This window comes from Centrocercus urophasianus, unplaced genomic scaffold (genome assembly GCF_019232065.1).
Source record: "Centrocercus urophasianus isolate 14NV4802_14NV808 unplaced genomic scaffold, USGS_Curo_1.0 seq_18, whole genome shotgun sequence".
Lineage (NCBI taxonomy): Eukaryota > Metazoa > Chordata > Aves > Galliformes > Phasianidae > Centrocercus > Centrocercus urophasianus.
The window spans coordinates 9344650-9366163 of NW_024884733.1; the positions used below are offsets into that span (position 1 = coordinate 9344650).

Here is a 21514-nt window from a genome sequence, read left to right on the forward strand (position 1 = left end):
CTCAGAAGCTGCTCCGCCTTCCAGGTGGCGACGGGCGGGAGGGCGGCGATTGGCGCGCCCTCCTTGAGGAAGGTTTCTCTCTGGCAGGCTGCTGGTAGGGTAGGTGAGGAGCCCGGCTCCTTGGGGAGCGAAATTGCCTCCATGCACGGTGCAGCCGGCCGTCGGTTCATCGCGAAATCCCTCTTCTGTTAGAGGGCACGGCCTGGTGGACAACTCCGTGCCTTCTCAAACGGCACAGAGGCTGAGGAGGAGAGCTGCGGGCCGCTGCGGGGAGCGTCTTTCCGTTCAAAAGAAATCACAGACTGAAAGGAACGTGCCTGTGAGCAGACGGAAAGAGCCACCGTAAACTAAACAGCAAGTTTCAGATCTGAATTGGGCGTGATTATTGTATTAGTTTTGTGTATTCGATACAGGAACTGTAACAAAACAAAACAAAAACTTGCTGACCTACAAGTTGAAGTCCGTGTAGGACCGGGCTGCCGCCGCTGCGCGGAGATGCGCGGTTCGGAGCGAGCATCGCTGCTGCTCGTCGGATTGCAGCTCCACAGCCTGCAAGTGGTGAGTGCGACTGGTCTTCTTTCCAAGTGTTGCGAGCGTTTACAGGTGACTGGCAAGGCTTTGAAGAGATAGGATCTTTCAGAGCCTGCCTATCGACAGGCAGATCCGTAGAGGAGAACGAGGAATGTAATCTGCCGATCTGCCTCACTGGTTGCAGTGTCTGTGCTTAATGAGTCTGAACAAACACATCACATCAGTGAAATGTGTTAAAACGTGTAATCTTGTAAGTTGATATTGTTATTACCAGCACCATTAGGAGTTTTTTAGTTTCCCAAATAGAATATTTTGCTTCGTATTTCTAACTTTTTATGTCTTCCTTTTCAGGTCTTTTCAGCTAACACAGGTACATCTTCAAAATGGTGTTTTGGTTTTGGCTGCTCATTTCTGATTGGGTCCAAAGAGAACATACGCAATTCTGATTTCTAATAAACTGTGTAAGTTCTCGGTGTTTTAGGGGAAAAAAAAAAACAAAAAACAAACAAAAAAAACCCACTTTCCAGGATTGACTGAGTTTTTAGAAATTTGTGATGATATTGTTGATACCTTTATAAACTGTAAACCTCACTTTTAGGAGTCTCAATTCTATCTAACATTCACAGGTGGATTCGCTCATGCCACAAACAAATAAATAACAATCAAAATCTCCTGAGCACTAAATATCTTTTAGTGTTCTGTGCATTTTAGACTTCCTTCAGTCTCACGTTTTGTGCCAAGAGCTCCTGTTGCCTTGTGTGTGTAATATGAGGAATACAAGACTGCAAGGAGTGCTTTCAAAATGTGCTCAGTCTATAAGCAGGATATTCCTCCAGGAATACACTGACCTGTGAAAGTCTTAAACGTTTAACCATAGCCATGCTGTTTTAGCACCTAGGTGCTTATTGCAGCACATTCTTTCCACAAGCTGCAGAACGCACATTTGATCCTATTCATGTAGAGTGCTTTTCAAAAGGTTGTATATCTATATGTGAATTATATCCAGTATGTTTAGAAAATAAGTAGACTGAAGTGTTTAAGGGTTTCCAGTAAAATGGTGATATTATCACATAATAAAATGGTGATAATATCACAAGTGATATTATGAGAGCAAGTGGTAGTTATTGCAGTAATTAAGAGATTACAGAAGTGAACAAGGGAAATAGCACTGCAGAATCAGTGGAATGTCGATCTGCTAAAAATCAGTTCACCTATATGCTTGCTTAGGGTCTGAACAATCGTCTTGTCAAGACTTCCCTACATTCAAGAACAACTGAAATGTTTTTCTGATTATGGTTTGTTTTCGTCTGTGTTCGTGTGCAGCTTTTTTTCTCTGTGTGTTGCTTTGTTGTTTTTTTTTTGTCTTGTTTTGTTTTTTTAGGTTTCTCTATGTCTATATATGACGTGACCTCAAGAAGCATTTATCTCAGATGGTCCAAGTTTTCAGGAGCCTCTTCTTACAGAGTCACAGCTACAGCTGTGAATAGTGTAGGCCATTCTTTACTGGCTTATTTTAGTGATGGGACACTTAAGAGCACTCTAACTTCATTAATTCCCAATACTGCCTATGCTATACAAGCAGAAGCCATTGACACGAATGGAATTACTCTGGCAGAAACACAGACTGTGCAATCAACAGGTTAGTAAGAGAACCTTCTTGAAGAGTAATTTCAATTGACCTCTAAAGGGTTGGAATCCCTGATGTTTGTTGTATTTGTAGGGAATAGCTGCCATTCCTGTTGAAACCTTTTGCTGACACTCACACTGAATTTGGTAGCAGCATGATTAGCTCATTTTCTCCTCTTCTTTTTTCTTATATGATTCCCTGAGCTACCATGCACAGCTTGCTCAGTCTCCAGCTTTCCAAATTATTTGCCCTTTCATTACAAGTGCAGATGTGAAGCTGTATACACTGGTGCTGATAAATGGTATTTTTGTTTCAAAGGACTGCTAGCATATGCTAGCATTGATGAAGAATCTACATAAACAAAGTACTTTTTAACTCATGCTGAAGGGCAATTGAGAAAATATTGTGTTGAAATTCTGTTTGAAAATATTTTTAATCATAATTGAACACTGGAACCGGCTGCCCAGAGAGACTGTGGAGAAGTTCAGAACCCACCTGATGGTGTTCCTGTGTGACCTGACATGTTTCTGCTCCAGTAGGGGGGTTGGACTAGATGAACTTTTGAGATTTCTTCCAATCCCTGACACTCCGTGATTCTGTGTAATAATTTTTAGAAATAGTCATTACCTTCCCAGTGTTTTTGTTTGTTTGTTTTTTGTTTGTTTGTTTGTTAATATAAGGAATCAGTGCAATAACAATTAAAAGTAGCAGTGTTTATCCCGATAGGTATAAAAGCCTTCTACTGCTAGATCAGTTATCTGAGAACAGACATTAATGATCCATGTTTTCTAATTTATTTCTGATACCAATGATGCTATTTATTCTCTTTTGTTATGAATTGCTACTAACGACTGTATATTAAAAGGAGAAAAAATGCAATACATAGCAATTGCTCAAATACACAGAAAGACACAAGTGCAAATGTTCTGGGGGCATGGTCTTATAGAATATATGTTGCCATTTTTAAAAGGGGACAAAAGAGGGTGTCAAGTATGAACAAATGAGAAAATGCTTGGGTCTAAGAGAGCTTCCTCCCTATAAATACATTTGCTTTGAGGCACATACTGACATCCCAAATACGTTTTAATTCTTTTTTTTTTAGCGCATCTTTTGTTGTTATTCATGTTTTAGCTCCAGACGTTCCTGTTATTGATCAAGCTTACTCAAAACTTAGCAATAGTATCACAGTAGAATGGAGAGCAGTACCTGGAGCTACTAGTTATCTGCTGGCTGCACAGGATGGAGATTCCTGCATTGAAACTGTAGTCACAAAATCACCAGGTACAGTGATGGGATTGGAACCAGCCACCTGCTACAGAATCACCATCAGGTCTGTAAACGCAGGAGGAAAGAGCCGCCCTTCACCTTCCAGAAAAACAACAACAGGTGGATTTTATTTTTATTTCCATTCTGCATTATTGTAATCTAAAGAATTTATGCAAGTATCTTAACTTAAAAATAAAAATAAGAAAAAAAAAATTTAAAAAAACTTTTGGAGCTGAAAATGAGCAGCGTAGCAGTGTAGTTAAGAAGCATAGCAGTACCAGTAATTACAGTCTTGCATTTTAGATTGTATTGAGCACGTTCTCCTTGCAGTTTTTGAGGACTGGAATTCTACCATTTGACTTAATGACAAGGACGTGAATCTGAATTAGTGGTTTTGCTTTGTGACTGTACTGAAAGTTAATGCTTAATAGAGAAGTTTTAATAGAGTTTCTGTGAATGTCTGGATTTTATTTTAACAAGAGACACAACTTGACAGAATGGAATAAATGAAGAAAATACAACCAAAAGCACAAAACAATAAGATAATGTAAAACTTAGATGATGGGAAATACAGTGTCTTAGTGATTTGCATTCTTCTACACACTCAACCTTTTGTAATTTGTTTATAAGTTGCATGAATTGCATTCATTTTACAAAACCTGTCATATAATAGAAGTACCAAATCAGTTTCCTAATTTATTCTGCCAGTCTTGCATTAATTTGTTTTCCTGGGGTTGCTGGGTTGGTTTTTTTTTTTATTATTTCTTTTTTTTTTGTCTTTTTTTAAGGTGGTGATTTTTAAATTCTGGGTATTTTTCTGGTATTTGAACCCACCAAACAGTATGACTGAGAAACTAAAGCCTAAGTGATATTCTTTCTCAACAGTCTTGTCTGCTCCAGTTCTGTCTGCCAGTTCCCCGAGCTGTGATTCCATTGCAGTGAGCTGGAAAGCTGTGTATATGGCAGTTGGGTTCTCTGTGTCCCTGATGAGATCAGACGGTTTGGGCAGAATGCTGAAGCAGAACACCACCAATACCTCCTTTGTATTTTCAAACTTAGATCCAGGAACTCTCTATACTATAAAAGCATATGCCTGGAATGCCAACGGCCTTCCTGGAGATGATTTCACATATAACCAAAGAACAAGTAAGAAATGTTCTTTTCTGAAACTTTGTAAGCATTTTATAAGAAGCTGTACCAAGAAGTATTTATGTACATAGGATTACATCATGCTTTTCTAAGATACACTGGATAGGTTTTCTCATCATGTAAGTTTTATTCTATGGAAACTCAGATGGTGTGTCTATGTTTAATGAATGTTACTGAGGTAAAGATACCATTAACTACCAGCAAAGTTTTACAGGCTTGGGTAAAGATTGCACATGCTTAGACTAATTTGAGGATTTTTCTTACTTATTTTTCTTACTTATTTAAACAACAAATATTCAAATAAGGCAAGGAATTTTAAAAGAATGCTCGTTGTCAGAGTACAACTAAAATAATTTATTTATTTAGCTTTTAAATCAATGAGGGTTGAAAATTCTTCATTTGCATGTTCTGAGAACAATGATGTCTGTAGACCATGTGCAAAGCTGTATTTACAAGTATGTTCCAAACTGATATACCGTAGGTCCTAAGGCACCAGCAGATGTTCAAGTAGCTTTCAGTAGCGGAGCTTTAAGAGCTATTGTTTCTTGGATGCCAGCAGAAGGAGCTCTGACTTACAGTGTGACTGCCTCCAGTGGACTGTTGAAACTGAAGTGTAACACATCTTCTTCCTCCTGCACAGTACCATCGCTCCAGTGCGGGTCTGAGTATTCTGTTTCTGTCACAGCACACAATGATGCTGGATCCAGTAATCCTACTGATGCAGTGAGCTTAAAAACTAGTATGTGAACAATCGATTATTACATAGCTTATGGCATTCGGGCATACATTTATTTAATTTCAAATGCTAGGCCATTAACATTCTTGGTTCTCAAAATTGTTTTTGCTTCTGAACTGTGTGCATGAACTATGCTATGTATGTTTGTGCTTAGGAGATAATAGCCTAAATTTTCTTAGTATTTCTGTGAGAAACTGGCAGTGGTGTATATATATTGTTAGTTGAAACAAAAAGTCTGCCTTTTCCTCTTACCCATAGTACATATTCTAAAGTCAATTTTCTGAGTGTAAAACTAATCTAAGGAATAGCAGCTATATCCTACTATGGTAGATCTGTCACAAATAGACCAGGAGAAATCTGTGAGGAAATAGCACTGAGGACTGGCCATAGACTGAGAACTGTTCAGGCTAGATATAGTTGTAACTTAGAATGCAGATTAACAAATAAACACTTGCAACTAAAATGGTACCACTGGACTTAATTAAGATGTGGTCATAGACCATTTCAGGTAGCAGCTTGGTCAGCACAAAAGCTGCTAATCTCTGCTACTTAGCACCATTACCATGTCAGAGATTAATGCTTACTGGTCTGTTAGATGTATGGCCCATGTAAGCAAAACCTAAACCATGGAAGCTACATGCTACCTTGCAGACACAGCTTAATTACTGATTTATGTAATGTTACCTACCTCATTTTGACCTCTCATTGTGAGTTAGAGATCATTCGAGAGGAACTTGGGAATAGTTCTGATGGAATGAAAGCCTTTGGTAAGAGAAAGTTTAAGCTGTGGTCTGTAATCTTCTCAGCCCATATTACTTCTGTTTGACTATGTATAATCTAATTAGCAGCAAGCTGAACTCTTTGAACCATAAAGAAAGGAAAGATGTTATTTGAGCAAAACCTATGGAGTTTTCAGCCTATTGCAAAATTTTAGGATGCCACCAGAAAGGAAACCGAAACAAATTACTTTTTTTAATCAGACACAGTCAGTGAGTTTTGTACCACCATATCAAAGGTTTTCACAAAAGTTTTTTAGATGACAAATGCTATTAAAACTAGTATTCTGATAATCATCCAGAACTATTTATCTGTGAGAACAGAATGTGCCAGTTTCTTCTGCAATACTGCCTGGTGCCTCTGCTTTTGATTATGGGATCTCCTTCAGCAGATCTCTCTTATGTAAGTGATGAAGGTAGCATGTTTTGTTCTGTAAAAATCACAGTCACTTCTCATCTAAATGTAAGTAACATCATCTGTAAAGCCATTTGAGTTCCTGTTTTCTTGAGCAAGACAATTCTAAATATTCAAACCGTGTAGAATAATTCCACATGTATCAGATTTTCCTTTTTTTTTTCCCCCTACAGCATAACTTGAATACAAATATTCCAATGACAATTATTTTTTCTAATCTTTTTTTTCAGTTCCTTGTGCACCAGGAAATATATCAATTGAAGATGATGAACATGGAAACTTGTTGATATCATGGTCTAGAGTAAATTTTGGACATTATTATGTGGTTTTTGTGAAGAGCGACGATGGCTTGGAAGTATATTGCAACACATCCCACACACAGTGCCATTTCCAGTCAGACTGCGGTTTCACTTACTTCGTTAGTGTCTTTGCATATAACAATGCAGGGCAGAGTCCTTTAGGTGATGTATTCAATTACACAACTGGTAAGTAGTAAAGTATTCTTGCAAGTTCCTTTTGGATCTGCTACCTGTATTTATGATAGAGCTGAATGTACATTTTCATTTTTTCAAGATAATGACTTAAACTTCAATTTTTCCTTAGTGTGGGGGTAAAATAATCAGTTCAGTGGGAAATTGTGAAGAACGTCCTTAAGAATTAGATAATCTCCAGTTGTTTTGCAGTTTTAGATCAAGGATATTCATAATTCTATGTGTAAGTACATATAAATGCAATGATTACATATCCATTAGGAGGCCCTTTGTTAAAAAAAAGGGTGTGGAAGTACTCGGGCAGTAAGTCTGGGATTAACGACGCTCAGTTGGTGCAATACAAGACACCTTTGGCGATTTAAGCTATGAAGCACAGAGGCAAATGACAGTTTTCTGCTCGGGCTGAACCTCCATCTATGCCTTGCTTTCAGCGCCGTGCTGCCCCAGTAACTTCCGCGCAGTGCCGGTGTCGAGCGACACGGTGGAGGTGAGCTGGGCTCCCGTCCGCGGTGCTGAAATGTACGAGACCAAGGCTGCCTCCGGGAGGGGGACGGTGCTGTGCAACGACACGGCCACCGCCTGCACCCTGTCTGCTCTGCGCTGCAACACCCGCTACAACGTCACCGTTTACTCCTTCAGCGAGGCCAGGGGCAGCAACACATCGTGTGCATCTAAGTATGTGGCAACAGGTATGTGCATTCCTACCTTCCTTTAGCAGAGGAAATAATTAGGTAGACTGCAGTGATTAATGCATGAAAAGCATTAGCAGAGGTCTAAGTTACTGTAACAGACATAAGTGAAAACAGGAGGCTGCTGGAAGTATTTAAAAATGTACTGTGATGGGGGACCTAAAAAAAAGATTTGGACTGAAAGTTACTGAGTGCTCCAAGCTTCTGAAAATCACTTACAATTCATTGCTGTTATTGTATGCAAAAATCTGTGTTATCATTTCTGTCATGAGTTCTAAATTCACACTAAGCGTAACAATGTCAGGATTACACACTTTTCCAAAGGAGCTCATTAGTTTCAAATGGAAGTTAATTTTTGTGTAACTGTTATGGTATGTATAAACAATCTGTTAAACAACTTTCAGCTCCCTGCAGTCCTGAAATTAAAAATATCTCAAAGGAGGCTCTTTCTGTGATCAGTGTGCACTGGCAATCTAACAACGAGGAAGCTACATATATCGTAACTGCCCGAGGAGAGGCTGGCCTTTGGCATTGTACAAGCTCTGGAAACTCTTGTACCCTAATTAATCTTCCCTGTGGATCTGCTTTCTCTGTCAGTGTCATAGCAAGATCGCCAGCTGGACAGAGCTTGCCAAGCTACAGTGTCCCTTTAGAGACCGGTATGTGGGAATTGTTTGATGTGAAATACTTAGTATCATGGCACTATAATATTTCTACATGTGTTTATAAACACGTATATGTATATAAAAATTACCATTTGTGCAAATTATAGTTTCTCTTCCTGTGCTCTGCTTAAAATACGTGTGTGTGTGTGTGTGTGTGTGTGTGAGAGAGAGAGAGAGAGAGAGAGAGAGAGAGAGAGAGAGAGAAGGATCACTTGGCATTTGCCTCAGTGTAAGCAGCCATAGTGCAATCATTTATGATACATCACAGCTAACAAATATATTAACTCCCTTGTCAGTGTTTTGACTCCTAATATTACCAGGCGAAGCAATGAGGTTATGCCCATATCACCAAACTAAACAGTCTAAAGAGAAGATTAAAGCACTTCCTACTGTAATTCCTGCTATTAACTTGTTAGCAGAACTTTATCCTATATTTTTCACCCAGACAATTACAAAGCACAGTTCTGGGGTTAATGTAGGCCAATTTTAGGATAGGATCAATTTTAGGATTAATTTTAAATAGGCAGTTCAGTTTTTAACAGTTACTTTGATTTGTAGAGAAAAAACCTTTGAACACAGGCAGACCTCGACTGTCACGTGACTTAACAGGTAGAGATGGACCCTGCTTAATCAGATCCTAGACATGGAGCCAGAGTCATCTTCCCCATGCTAAGGTTTGCCTGAAAAGTATGCTAGTTATCATTGCTCTCAATGCACTGCTCTAGTTGCAATCCTTCAAAGTGCTTTGTTTTCCAAGTGAAAAAAATGAACTCTCTACTTTTATTTTACTTTTAAGCTCCTTGTTGCCCTAACAACCTGACACTAACTCAAGTGACACAGTCGGTAACAAACGTCACCTGGTCTGCTGGAATGGGTGCACACACATACACAACGACACTGGAGTCTCCAAAGGGGCAGGCAAGATGTCACACTCTTCAGAACTACTGTCTCCTGGGATGCATCACATGTGGCACCAACTACACGGTATCACTGAAAGCCATCAGTGAAACTGGTTTGACATCCCATTGCACATATCAAGGATATTCTTCCAGTATGTAAACAATAAATGCAATTAAGGAGAAAATGACTTAATATACAGCTTAATTGAATAGCGTTCCTCTAATGCAAGTAATGCAACTGAAACTCAATAAAGTTGCAAGTACCCTCTTTTAAATAAAAGCACATAGAATTAATTTCACATATTATTTAAACCCTGTTCTTACAACTTTGAAAGAAGCTTTAATAATAATACTCCTGAAACAAATATTTAATTATGCTATGGCATAATTAAATTCCAGAATCCACAAAATGTTTTCTAGGTTACTGCCTCCATAATAAGTAGAAAGAACAGTATTCCAGTACTACAAAACAGTAGTTAAATTCCAGCTCCATAATTTGAGCCTGAGAGAGCATTTTCTTTCCTAGCACTGTTCAGTGATTATTCTGGTTTTCTGTTAAGTAACTTCTCAAGGAAATGCTGCTATTTAACATGTTGGTAATCATGTTGTCTGTGAAAAGGCACTACAGGAATTTAGAACATACTGTATTTTACAGACATCTGTACTGATGTGTTTCTTATTCTGCTAGGTGCTTGCTGTCCTTCTGGAGTGAAGCTATATAGACTTGGCAGTAATGGTATCCGGGTATACTGGCGAGCTTCTGAAGAAACAATAAGCTACACTACTGATTTACGTGGCTCAAAAGGCAATTTCACTTGTTCACCTCGCTCAGGTCTAAGTTACTGTGATATTACTGAGATACCTTGTGGTGATGTTTACACAGCAGTAGTATCTCCAGCTACGGATAAGAGGCTGAAGCTCACCTTTTGTCCTAAAAAAATATATTCAGGTAAATCTTTAAAATTTTTTGAACGCTATTTTTTTTCCCTCATGCACACTAGATAGTTAAAATGTAATCAAGTTATTTGAGTAAAGGCAGCATGCAGCAGAACTTTTCTATTGTGCTCACTCCAGAATAATTTTGTGGATGCTATTCTGCAGTATGTGTGATGGGCTTCAGAAACACTTCAAGATTAAGCACAGGAAAGTTGCTTTTTCTTAGCACAGATCTTGCATAAGGATCACTAACACTTAACCGGTGATTCTAGTGAATACAGAGAAGTTAATTTTCAGTTGGGAGAGCAGGGCTTATAATACATGGGCAAATAAATGAGGTTTTATAATCAGAAGTTAATTAAAAAAGATCAAGAACTTCTAGAAACGAATCCCAAGTGGGCACTGAACGTTTTGAAGTAGTACTAGTTTCTTTGTGATTCCTTTCTGAGGGCATAAATTTCATCCGCTATCAAACTGTATTGTGATGCAATTGAACAGTTGTTTAACATGGACTACATTCAACAGCCTACAACCTAAAACTTAACATTCGTACTACCATTTCATGTCATTTCAGTAACCTGTTCTGGAAGCTCTGTTGGAATGGGTAAGAACACAGTACATTCATTCCATTGATCATGTTCACAGAAGCACGTTAGTTAGCACTGTGTAAAACCAAGTTGCAAATAGTACATATTTGACAGTCAAAGCTTAGAGTCATGCAGGTTCATCTCACACGTCATCTTACAAAGCATAATTAAAAACCACCGTTACCTGCATTGTTGCCTGTGTACCATCATGCCTTCTACACTGTCGCATGACTTTCACTGTTTATCTAATAATACGTAATAAAAGGCAGGCTTATCTTTTATAGCCCAGCCATATTCAGTTATAAATTAAACAAGGTCGCTACTCTAAATGTGACTTACCTGAATCCATTCTACTTTATTTCACAAGGGATCCAACAGGATAGTCTTGTGCTTCATTTCTCTATATAAAAGGCTTGAAACAACACTGAATGCACTTCACTAGATAGTTGCTTTTCCATAACTGGTTATGTGAATTTCTGAATTGTTACAGTGATATACAGAGGGAAGAGCAGTGCAGAACACGTCTAGATGGAAATTCTGGCTCAGATGAGGAGGTAAGTTATCAGGTCAGAATTGCAATGTACTAATCAGACTTTTCCTTCTGCTAAAATTGTTGGAATTAGAGCAATAAGCTTAATCAATTCTACCAAATAACTGATCTGTTGAAGTCCACCACGTTTACCTCATGTTGTCTACTCCTTTGATCAACACTGATTGATTCCCTCATTCACTATCCCATCTTTCACTCCCTCGAGTATTTCTTATAAAATTTTATTACTTACTGCCAGAAGCGAAACAAACAGATCAAGATACTCTCCATTGCTCATTTACTTTATTTTCTTATCTAAGATTACTCCTCCCCTCCTTAAAGTACTAGCTTTCTGGGCAGTTCACTGTCCTTGTCTCAGAAGGATGGCAAGAAGTCACTGCTGGCCTTTTTTTCCTCCTCCCTTCCCCCCCCCCGCCCAGTTGATCATTTCCTCTTCACCACTTTCCTTCACTTCAACTATCCTGGATGTTACTGACACTGTTAACATCATTCTCCCTAAATATCCTTTCCCTGAAGCTGGAAAGATGATCTACAGCTAATTGCAACAGTCATAGATACTTGAAGATTGGGAAGAGGGAAGCTGGAGATTTAATCTAGGACACTGAATTTCAGCCTCAACTGATGATGAGATCGCTTATAAAATACACCTAACTTAAGAGATCCTGGTAATCTCTAACTGTAATTTTCAGTGTAAAGCAATCAGTTCTGAAAACTGTTCCAGAACATTCACTGATCAGTAGCAGTGTTCCAGACCTAATGGATACCAAAACAGTAAAGGCTGAAAAAAAAAATTAAATTTAACAAAGAGCAGTTCAGGTGCACTCAAAACTAGTTTGAGACTTCTATGTTATGCCTATTTGATAAAAGTGCATGTATCCTTGATAACTTGGAGAGCTAATTTATGAACTCAACGTCCTCTTTTTTTTTTTTGCTTTGCTGCTGAGCTGACAGTTATTACTAGCATTGACTTCTTGGTTTTTGGAAAAGGCATAACATTTCCTCATACTCCACTGTGGTTACTTTTCCAGCTGACACAGACCTGTTTTTCTGCACAACTCACATGAAATATTACACAGTATGATCAGACTGGGGTTTTTATGTAAAAGTGTCGCTTTGTCTTCAAAGGAAAGATCACAGAACACAAACACTCTTCAAGTGGCAATAAACATGCAGGGAAAAGCTGAGACCCAATACAAAGGAATTAATTGAGAGTTTATTCCAGACGGTTCTTCTCACTTAGAATACAAGTCAGAATAATCTATCAAATAGACCTGGACTTTAATGACACGATTTTTTTTCCTATAACGCATTTTGGTTTTTGCTCCTAACAACCTGTTTAAAAAGAAAAATCTGCCAGATGAAATGTTCAGCACAAACTGCAATCTTACTATCTGTAGAAAATATGACTTAAAAAAAGGACACTATCAGGTAATTGTTATTTTAAATGTTTACACTTATAAAAATGCTTTGGAAGCTTGAAACTGAAATCTTTTGAAATGATTTTCTTCTTCCTACCTCCCTCTTCCCATGTGAAATGCCTTCATTAGCTCAGGATTATCATAACTTAGAGTGCAGCTGCCGATTAACAACATTAAATTACCATAAATTGATAAATGGTGTTTAACAAAATCAGAACCTTACGTATTTTTTTCTCCCAGACAGAATGCACAGATGGCTACAGTACTCACCCATTTACAGTGTTTGCCTGAGGTAGCCTTTCTAAAGAATCCTGTCCTAAAAAAGCCCATTATAAACTAAAAATTTGCATCTAAACTACTGTCTCCTCAGAATTCCACTCCCAACTTGACACCAGTGGTAATCAACAAAAAACATTTTAGAAGTTTCTGAAAACAGCAGGTATAGTGGACATAAGTGTTACTCTAAATCTGCAGCCCTCCATGTACATCGTATGCACATAAATATCTCAGCTATTATACACACTCAGGTCCATCCCTAAAAAGCCATGCTATTATGTGAAGCACAGCCACGCTAACTTCAGGATAATACAAACCATAATTCCACATCTACAAAACGAAAGTAGAATTAGTGGCAGTTTATTGCCTCATACAAATTTAACCAACATGGCAACCACGCCAAAGGAATTAAAACATTTTCAGGACATATGTACAGACTGTACATTTCAGAAACATCTGAACAATAAAAATGCAACAATCTCTGGATTACAAATTAAACTAAACAAATGGTTTTGAAACCGTCAATGTATTGAATGGGTTTACAAAGGCACTTCCCTACCCAGAATAGGAAATGACAATCTGCAGCCTAGAGGGAGGTTGGAGAAGAATGCTCATCAACTACTGCACAATTTCAACTTTAAGAAAAAATAAGCAGGATTTAATCAAACATTTATAGGATTCAATGTGATCCACTTCTTAAAGAGTTCACACAGTCTCATCTTTGTTTTTCTGTTGCTTTTCCTGGCTCTCTCGCTCTGTACTTTGGCTCCTTCGACGATCGTGTTTGTCCGAATGGTCCTTGCTATCACTGTGATCATGTTTGTGGGAACGTTCTTTGCTTCTACTACGCTTTCTAGATCTTTCTTTACTGGGACTGTGATCTCGTTTTCTTGACTTCTCAACACTATCTGTTCTTCCCCTGCTTCTGCTTCTACTTCGTTTATTTGATTTCTCTTTGCTTTCACCTTTATGCTTACTTGATTTCTCTTTGCTCCTGCTTCTGCTGCGCTTGCCCGTATTCTTACTTCGGCTTCTACTCCTATGCTTTCTTTCCCGGCTTCGACTTCTGCTATGCTTTCTCTCTTTTTTGGAATCCCTCTTATCATCCCGGTGTTTCTTGTCATCTTTGTCATCCTTGTGTCTTCTCTCTTCTGTGTCACCTTTACTTTTCCTTTCTTTCGATCTTTCTCTAGACCGATCACTATCTTTTTCTCTCTCACTACCTCTATCCTTATCATAATCTCTCTCTTTTTTCCGGCTGCGTTCATTTTCTTTCTCTCGCTCCCTATCCCTATCTCTTCTGTCTCCTTTCCTGTCACGACTTCGACTACGGCTTCTATATCGTTCCCTGCTTCTGCTTCGTCTCCTTTCTAGTGCACGATCAGTACTTCGAGACCTACGCCTCTCTTTTTCTCTCTCTTTAGCTTCACGTTCCAATCGCTGACGTTCTCTTTCTCTTTCAAGTTCTCTATCAAAACTAGATGACCCATGGGCTTCACGATGATGACTTCTGCTTCTGGATCTTCTGGGAGACCTCCTGGGACTGATGGATCGTCTTGGAGACCTTTTAAAATAAAGGGTATTCAATATGAAACAACAGTTTACCAAGTGAAGGGAACCTGTCTACTCTACAATAGATTTAGCTTTACATACACAGCGTGTATTTCATCTTAAATACAGGTAGCCTACAAGAGAGCATTATTGTCAGATTTTATCCACGAACATCCATAAACTAATTGCCCTAAAAGCCATCTTACTAAAAGATTACTTAGTTCTTCATAGCAAGTCACTCAACAATGAACTTTCAACCTTTATTTACAAAGTGACATATATACAACCTTGAACGTCTACGTTCTGTATGCCGGTCTATTTCTTCCATTCCCTCCTTGCCATCTTTTTTAATTTTTCTGGGTCTGCTTTTAATTTGCTGATCAATAGTCTTCTGGACTGGCACAGGAATTCTTGGAAACAATGTGGAAAACCATTCAAGCTTAGTGAGGAAGGAACGAAGCATCTCCCCAATGGTCATGACGCAGCCTCCACCGGCCTTCACATCCAAGTCCTATAAAATACAAACAGAAAATATCCTGATGGTCAAAAATACTCTTTAATTATTTAAGAAAAAATGCTGCTACATTACTGCCCTCTTGAAGTCTCACGATTATGTAAGTTTACTTGTCTTTTATTCTAATATATTTCCTTAGAAAAACTCTTAACTCCGCACCCTTTGGATTTGGCAGTATGTTACAGACAGGGAGTGGGACTTAGTACATGTGCATGCAGGAACATACTAATCCTGCACCATCTGGATGCTAAGGGACTGTCAGTGCAGAGATTAACACAAAATCCCCTTACACAGTCCGGTTATACAGTATGATCTTGTATTTTATATAAATGCCACAAAGTTGAGAAGTTCTCTGAAACGACATTTAATACTTTTTGTGGATGCACAACTGCATAACATCATACCCAACCCTGTGGCCTAAATCACTTAAGAACGATATCATTGCCTATCTAAAAATGATCATAGAAAAATCTGTAGTACAAAATGGCATCCTAACAATATTGGAAGCAATAGCAAACCAACTGCCATGAAGCAGTGAGGTTTCTAATTTAGAAATATGTAAAAAAATAAATAAATGAACAAATAATTGGAAACGCATAATCCATGATGACCATTGTCTCTGAAAAGGGTCATTACCGCATGAAGGCCTTCTTGCTATGCCCTCTCACAGCTCAGGACATGTTAGTCAGCTATTGTCAGTCCCAAACCTATAGTGCAAGCACACAAGGAAAGTGAGATTTGTTATCTAAACAGGAAGAGAAAATCTAAATGTAAAACTGCTTGCACTCACACACATTTAAGTGTTCAGATATACAGTATTTCCAAATATAATCGCTGCAGAGATCTAAAGAAGAAAAAAATGAGTTAAACGTAGCACCTGGAGAGTACGTACAGTTAACAAAATAAACGTAAGAAACATTTTGAAAAGTAGCTGTGTATCCTGAGAAGTCTTTCATTTTCACAGCAGCATGTCAAAAGATGAAGTGCTTCCACATACTTTAGAACTGGAGGAAAAAATCCGGTAGGTTTAAATTTACAGATAAATTTGCTTCATCCAATGAGTCTGACTAGGGCTAAGCAACTTAAAACAGCCCCAAGCAATTTTTCCCTAGGTAACACGATGCTACTGAAAGGAGCTGGGAATCAAACACTAATTCAAAAAATACTCTGGATCATTTTAAACAACAACAAACAAATACACTCTGATAACCAAGAACTGTAAGGACTAAAGCGTATGAACTAAAATTGGTACTCTGAATAATAAACCAGTTAAGATCTGCACAATGAATCACATTTGTGATTTGTTTATTGTCCAGGGAATCAAGCTACTCATCAGACCCTGAAAACAACGCTGCCCCAATTTTACTCTTAAGTTATAACACAGCTTACATTAGCTAGTAGCACCATCTAGGGGAGAATGAGGATATCAACAGCTATGTAATCAAAATGTAAATTTGTTTTCTGTTAAAAACGTACAATAGCACAAGGTTACCTGAAATAACTTTCCTTTGCTTAGTGCTTTTGATACTTGGCATGAAAGAAAACTGTTTAAAAATGCACTGTATTGCAGTTATAGATATAATTAATGCTTCTTAATACGGGCATTTGGACATCAATTGAATTTTCTTGAAGTACTTAACAACTGTGGCACTGAAGAGTGCAAGGGATTCCTCCTGTGCAACTCTTAAACCCAGGATACAATTTACAATCTGCTCCACCAATACAAATTGCAACACTATGTAACAGTCAATATTCACCTTGATGTACCTAAAAACCTCATCCACAGGTTTCTACTGTGATTCTCCCGACAGTAAGCAGGAGCAAAGACACTCTCCTATCTTACTGCACACTAAAGCATCCGCTTCAGTGAAATTCCCATGTCAGCACCTCATGATGCATTTCACTGTCAAAAAATGTTAGTAACTCCACTTAATGCAGAAATCTAGCTGTTTCTCCTCCCAAAAAATATTCTCTTTATATTCCAAAATTTACAGAGATCTTAGGTATTTCTTTTTAGGCTAACACTGCTTTCTACGCGAGTACCAATTCTCCTGTCCCAGCAGTATTTGCAAAAGGCAAAATCAGCACTCTCAGCACGTACTATAGCTTAAATATAATTTTTTTCTTTAAAAAATGCACTCATAAAGCTTACTGTCCACATTGTGATTTCATCAACTTGTTTTGCATGATGTTATAATTAAAAAAAAAAAAAAACAAAAAACCACAGTGATCAATTGAAAATTTCATTATATCTTTGAAATCAAAGAAAAATGATCCAGGTCCCAGCTCAGATCTGTTTCCTGCACTAATAAATGAAATTACAAGAATAAAAACTTGTAGCATCAAACTACAGAAAATCTTATTAAACAGTTTTAAGTTCTAAAGTGGTAACATGGAAAGAAACAAAAGAAAATAAATTATTACCCTCGCCGACATACCTCTTCATCATCAAGGAAGGATTCAAACCAGTCCCATAGATCTGTAGGTGGCTGTGTGTACCTTTAAGTACAAAAAGAATGGAAAAACTTTAATGCAGCCTTCTGCGTATCACATCAGCCATCAGCTGGTTGTATTAACACTTACCTAATATACATAAATCCAAGAGCTCTAATATATGGAGAGTCCGTATGTGTAATAAGGCCCATCACTTGCTTACGGGTGAGCTTCAGTGTAAATAATTTATAGAGCAGACAAAAGGCAGTAGACACAATTCCTCCAGTTCCAACACCACGTACCTTTAAAAGAACAAAATGTTAGTGACAACCAGGAAGTTAACGGGAACAAACAAACACCATCACTAATACAGGCTAACTCTAACTCTATTAACAGGACTATGTGAAAAAAGTAATGCTACTTGCCTCCACAGTTTCATCTCCTTTGGAAGCAAGGGGAATATATCAACTCTTTGTAATAAATACTTTCACATGTAGTAACTGAGCCAACATACAAGCAAATCTGAGCTATGCTTGGAAACTTTGTTCTACCAGAAACAGAAAAACTTAAGGCAGCACGTACTTCTACTTACCCCTCCACACATTCCTGTCTGGCCTGCTGTTTTTCTGCTCCCCTTTTCCCATGGTTCAACATGCGTAACCTGAAAGGGCAGGGAAGGGAAAATCAAAGAAAAAAGGAACAATTATAAACACCCATAATGTTTAGCTATGTATACAGATTTGATTTAAACAATGGATTGCCTAAATCAGTCTTGATCAGCTTGTCTTATCAGAAACTCAAGATCAAGTCTGCTTTGTCTCTAAAACAAAGCATTTGGCTTTTTAAATTACATTACCCAAAATCACAGAGTTAAAAATGAACAAGCCAAAGAAAGCATCTTATATTTGATACTGCAAACACTTTAAAAGCAAGTGTTATTTTCCCTGTAAACTGCAGTGATGTTCTTAAAACGGTTCATAGGTAATAAAGAGTAAAACTTGCCCAATTCAAATCTTTTGAGATGCACTTTGAGATGAGTGTACAAACGTCATTAACATCATTCCCTACAGATGACAGTAAGAGTCACAAACAGCCCACGCTGCATTTGAAATTCAGAGGAATAACATCTGGGTCAATGAATGACATTTCCTAAAGACATCAACTTAAAAAAAAATAAGACAAAAATTCAGCAGTGCTACATGGGACTGTGTGCTAGTGGCCAAGCTGTACTGCCATTCAGGTATTAAAACTCTACCAGAGTATGAAATGAAACCTGCTACGTAAACAATTACTTGAAATCAGAGATGTAACATGGGATGAAAGAAGAGGCTTGACTGTTTTTGACTGTTACTGTCTTTGCCAAATGCTAAACATAAGAAAACAATACTGGGGAAAATCCACCACAGGTTTCCATATTACAGCACTGTCAGCAAATTTCAGAAATATTACATAAATAAGAGTGTATATCCTTCCCACTATTTGTTTTAGCCTCTCACGGGAGATAGAAGTACTTTAGTTAAAGGATCAAATACGACATTATCGCAACAGCAGCTTCTAATTTTTCAATATAAACATGCTGTTTTTTCCCCAGACATGAATAAAAAGCCCCAGAAATAATACTTATTTCAGAAAAGAATACTTAAAGTTTTACTCTGACAAAGTCTACTACATGTGCTGCTCTTGTCTGGAAGCACACAGAGTACATGAAGCTGAAGACACGCATAAGGACATAAAATCAAAAAGGAAGAAAGAGGAAGTCACCTTCTTCACCGATCCAGAACTAAAACAAACAGGACTTAAGCTACTTGTGAATTAATTCAAATATCTACAAAGAATCTGTATGTTCAACAACAAGCCCTATGGTTAGCTGCCTGTGTCAAGTCAGAACATTCGTCTTGAGACTCCAAGATTCCGAATTCTTGAATTTCTGAAATGAGCTGCTTAATCATATTCCCAAAACAAATACATATGAAAGTGTATGGCAGATATTGCATTCCTCCAAAAAGACAAAAAAAAAAGGTCAGCAATTACTCAACATTACTCAGGAACCTTAAAATATGAACAGAATTAAGACCTTCTAAATATCACTGAAGTACCTTCACCATCAGACCATCTTCTTCATATCTATCACACATGAGTAAGTAAGGATCTGAGTTTCCCCTTTAGAGTTTATTTGTAAGGAAAAATAACTGTCAAGCTCAGTAGACAAACTGTATTTACACTGGATTAATAAGTTGACTTTTAATTATATGTCAACACTCCTCTCCAATTTAAGATGAAGCCATTTAAAAAATGAAACACTAACACAGAACTAGCTGAACTACTGCAGCTGAACTCTACCAATACAAAGATTAATCACATCAACTGGTTTTTTTGGACTGCGTCTGAAAAGATCCACGTAATACATGCAAGTTCTCCAATGTACTCCGAATATCTATCAGTTTTTCAGTTCCTGACTTCATTTGCAAAAATAAACTTTGCTGCTTTTTTTTCTGATAGAACATGGTTTTTCTTTCACATGCAGCAAATGGTAAACAGACTCCAACTCCAAGTACTAGAAGAAATCAGAAATCTGTTCACAACACCACAGGTCAAGCAGAAAAGCATCACCGTAGAGAGGAAAAGCACACTACCCTTGTAAGTATGGGCAAACAATGCCAAATATTTCAAAACACTTCTGCAGAGTTATTTCCAGTTACAGTGACTTGACTTACTCTGGGGTTAAACAGCTTTATTTTTCCTCTGAAGACTAAAAATCAGTTTAGTGACTAGTTTAGTACTAAAATCAGCTTAGTGATACAGTAATGTTACCAAGCAGTCCAAACGTACCTGAGAAAAATATCCCCATAATCTCCCAAATACAGCTGGCTGATAACTGCAGCCCAAAATATCCGAGTTGTGCTCTTGCTATCGGAACAACCGAAGCTGTGCTGATGAGCATTAATTACGCATACCTCAACCAGGGAGAACGGTCAATCCCGCTAACAAAACAAGAACTGACCCGTGGGCACACTGATGCAGGTCTCTTCCCAGCACATCCAACCCAGGGCCACGAGCAGCGCCATAACTAACTCGTTTTTGACCGGGAAGAAGACTGGTGAGGAAGTACTAAGCTCTAATCGGGAAAGAGCCACAGGCCAGCTCCCCTCGCAGCCACCCGCGCCCGGGGCCATGCCTTTGGCGCAGCCATACGGGGCTGGCGGCTCCCGGGCTGCAGAGGCTGCTCGTTTGTCTTCAGGGGCGGCACGCAGTGCGGGTCCCCTCCCCACCCTCCGTCTCAGAGCGCAGCCCTCGGACGGCCATTTCACGCCCTCTGCCCTGACTCCAACTGCCCATCTCAAAGCAAACTCGCAACTCCCCAACGCTAAACGAACGGGAGAGACGTTTCTTCCGAAAGACAGAGATCTCGAACCCTCTAACTAAGCAATAAGAGACGCGTTGCCATCCCTCCCAGTGGATAAAGGAGGGGGACCCCGCAGAAAGGCAGAAGGCGAAGGCCGCAGTCCCCGCCCACCCGCTCCGAGCCGTCGCGGCCGGGCGGTTCGGGGCAGGCGCCAGCAGCGCCCCGCGGAGTCTAGGCCGCGGCCCGCAGCCTCACCTTGAAGTAGATCTCGTCCACCACTTCGTGGTACGTTTTGAGCTCGTAGAGCTGCACCTTGAAGTAGGGCGACGAGAGGATGTTGGTGAGGATCATGGGGTTGAGGTTCATGGTCTTCTCGTTCCCCCACAGCGGCAGCACGTTGCCTTGCTTGCCCGAGGCCGCCGGCTTGGGAGCACCGCTCTGCAGCTGCTGCTGGGCCGGCGGCACCGCGCCGGGCTGGTGCTGGACCGCCTGCTGCCCCTGGCAGTTACCGGCGCCGACGGCGGGGCCGTTGTTGGCCATGGCGGCGGGGCCCGCGGAGGGGCGGCGGCACGCGGCCTACGAGGCGGACGAACGGCCGCGCCACAACGGAGCGCGGGCTGCCGGGTCGGGCGCTGCCTCCGCCAACTGCCGACAAGATGGCG

General features: G+C 39.3%; 2 protein-coding genes across 5 annotated transcripts; one reads left to right on the forward strand and one right to left on the reverse strand.

Annotated features, from left to right (window-relative positions):
• Nucleotides 1–21: 21 nt before the first annotated feature.
• On the forward strand, nt 22–16003 carry FNDC7 (fibronectin type III domain containing 7). 4 transcript variants are annotated; one of them, XM_042819305.1, is made up of 15 exons: nt 22–99; nt 193–558; nt 883–901; nt 1913–2170; nt 3290–3544; nt 4310–4570; nt 5055–5312; nt 6731–6985; nt 7423–7680; nt 8085–8339; nt 9142–9396; nt 9933–10193; nt 10755–10784; nt 11258–11321; nt 14476–16003. In XM_042819305.1, the coding sequence occupies exons 2-14, from the start codon at nt 496–498 to the stop codon at nt 11293–11295; spliced, it is 2466 nt and encodes an 821-aa protein (XP_042675239.1). In that variant the 5' UTR covers nt 22–99; nt 193–495; the 3' UTR covers nt 11296–11321; nt 14476–16003. The 4 variants fall into 4 exon arrangements, with proteins under 4 accessions (XP_042675239.1, XP_042675242.1, XP_042675241.1 ...); XM_042819306.1 differs by having other exon boundaries at nt 77–94; XM_042819308.1 differs by having other exon boundaries at nt 28–558; nt 5214–5312.
• PRPF38B (pre-mRNA processing factor 38B) lies at nt 12509–21392 on the reverse strand. Its single transcript, XM_042819309.1, has 6 exons — nt 21108–21392; nt 18102–18170; nt 17660–17811; nt 17515–17575; nt 14850–15073; nt 12509–14575 (listed from the first exon to the last, which is right to left on the reverse strand). The coding sequence occupies exons 1-6, from the start codon at nt 21390–21392 to the stop codon at nt 13717–13719; spliced, it is 1650 nt and encodes a 549-aa protein (XP_042675243.1). The 3' UTR covers nt 12509–13716.
• Nucleotides 21393–21514: the final 122 nt, after the last annotated feature.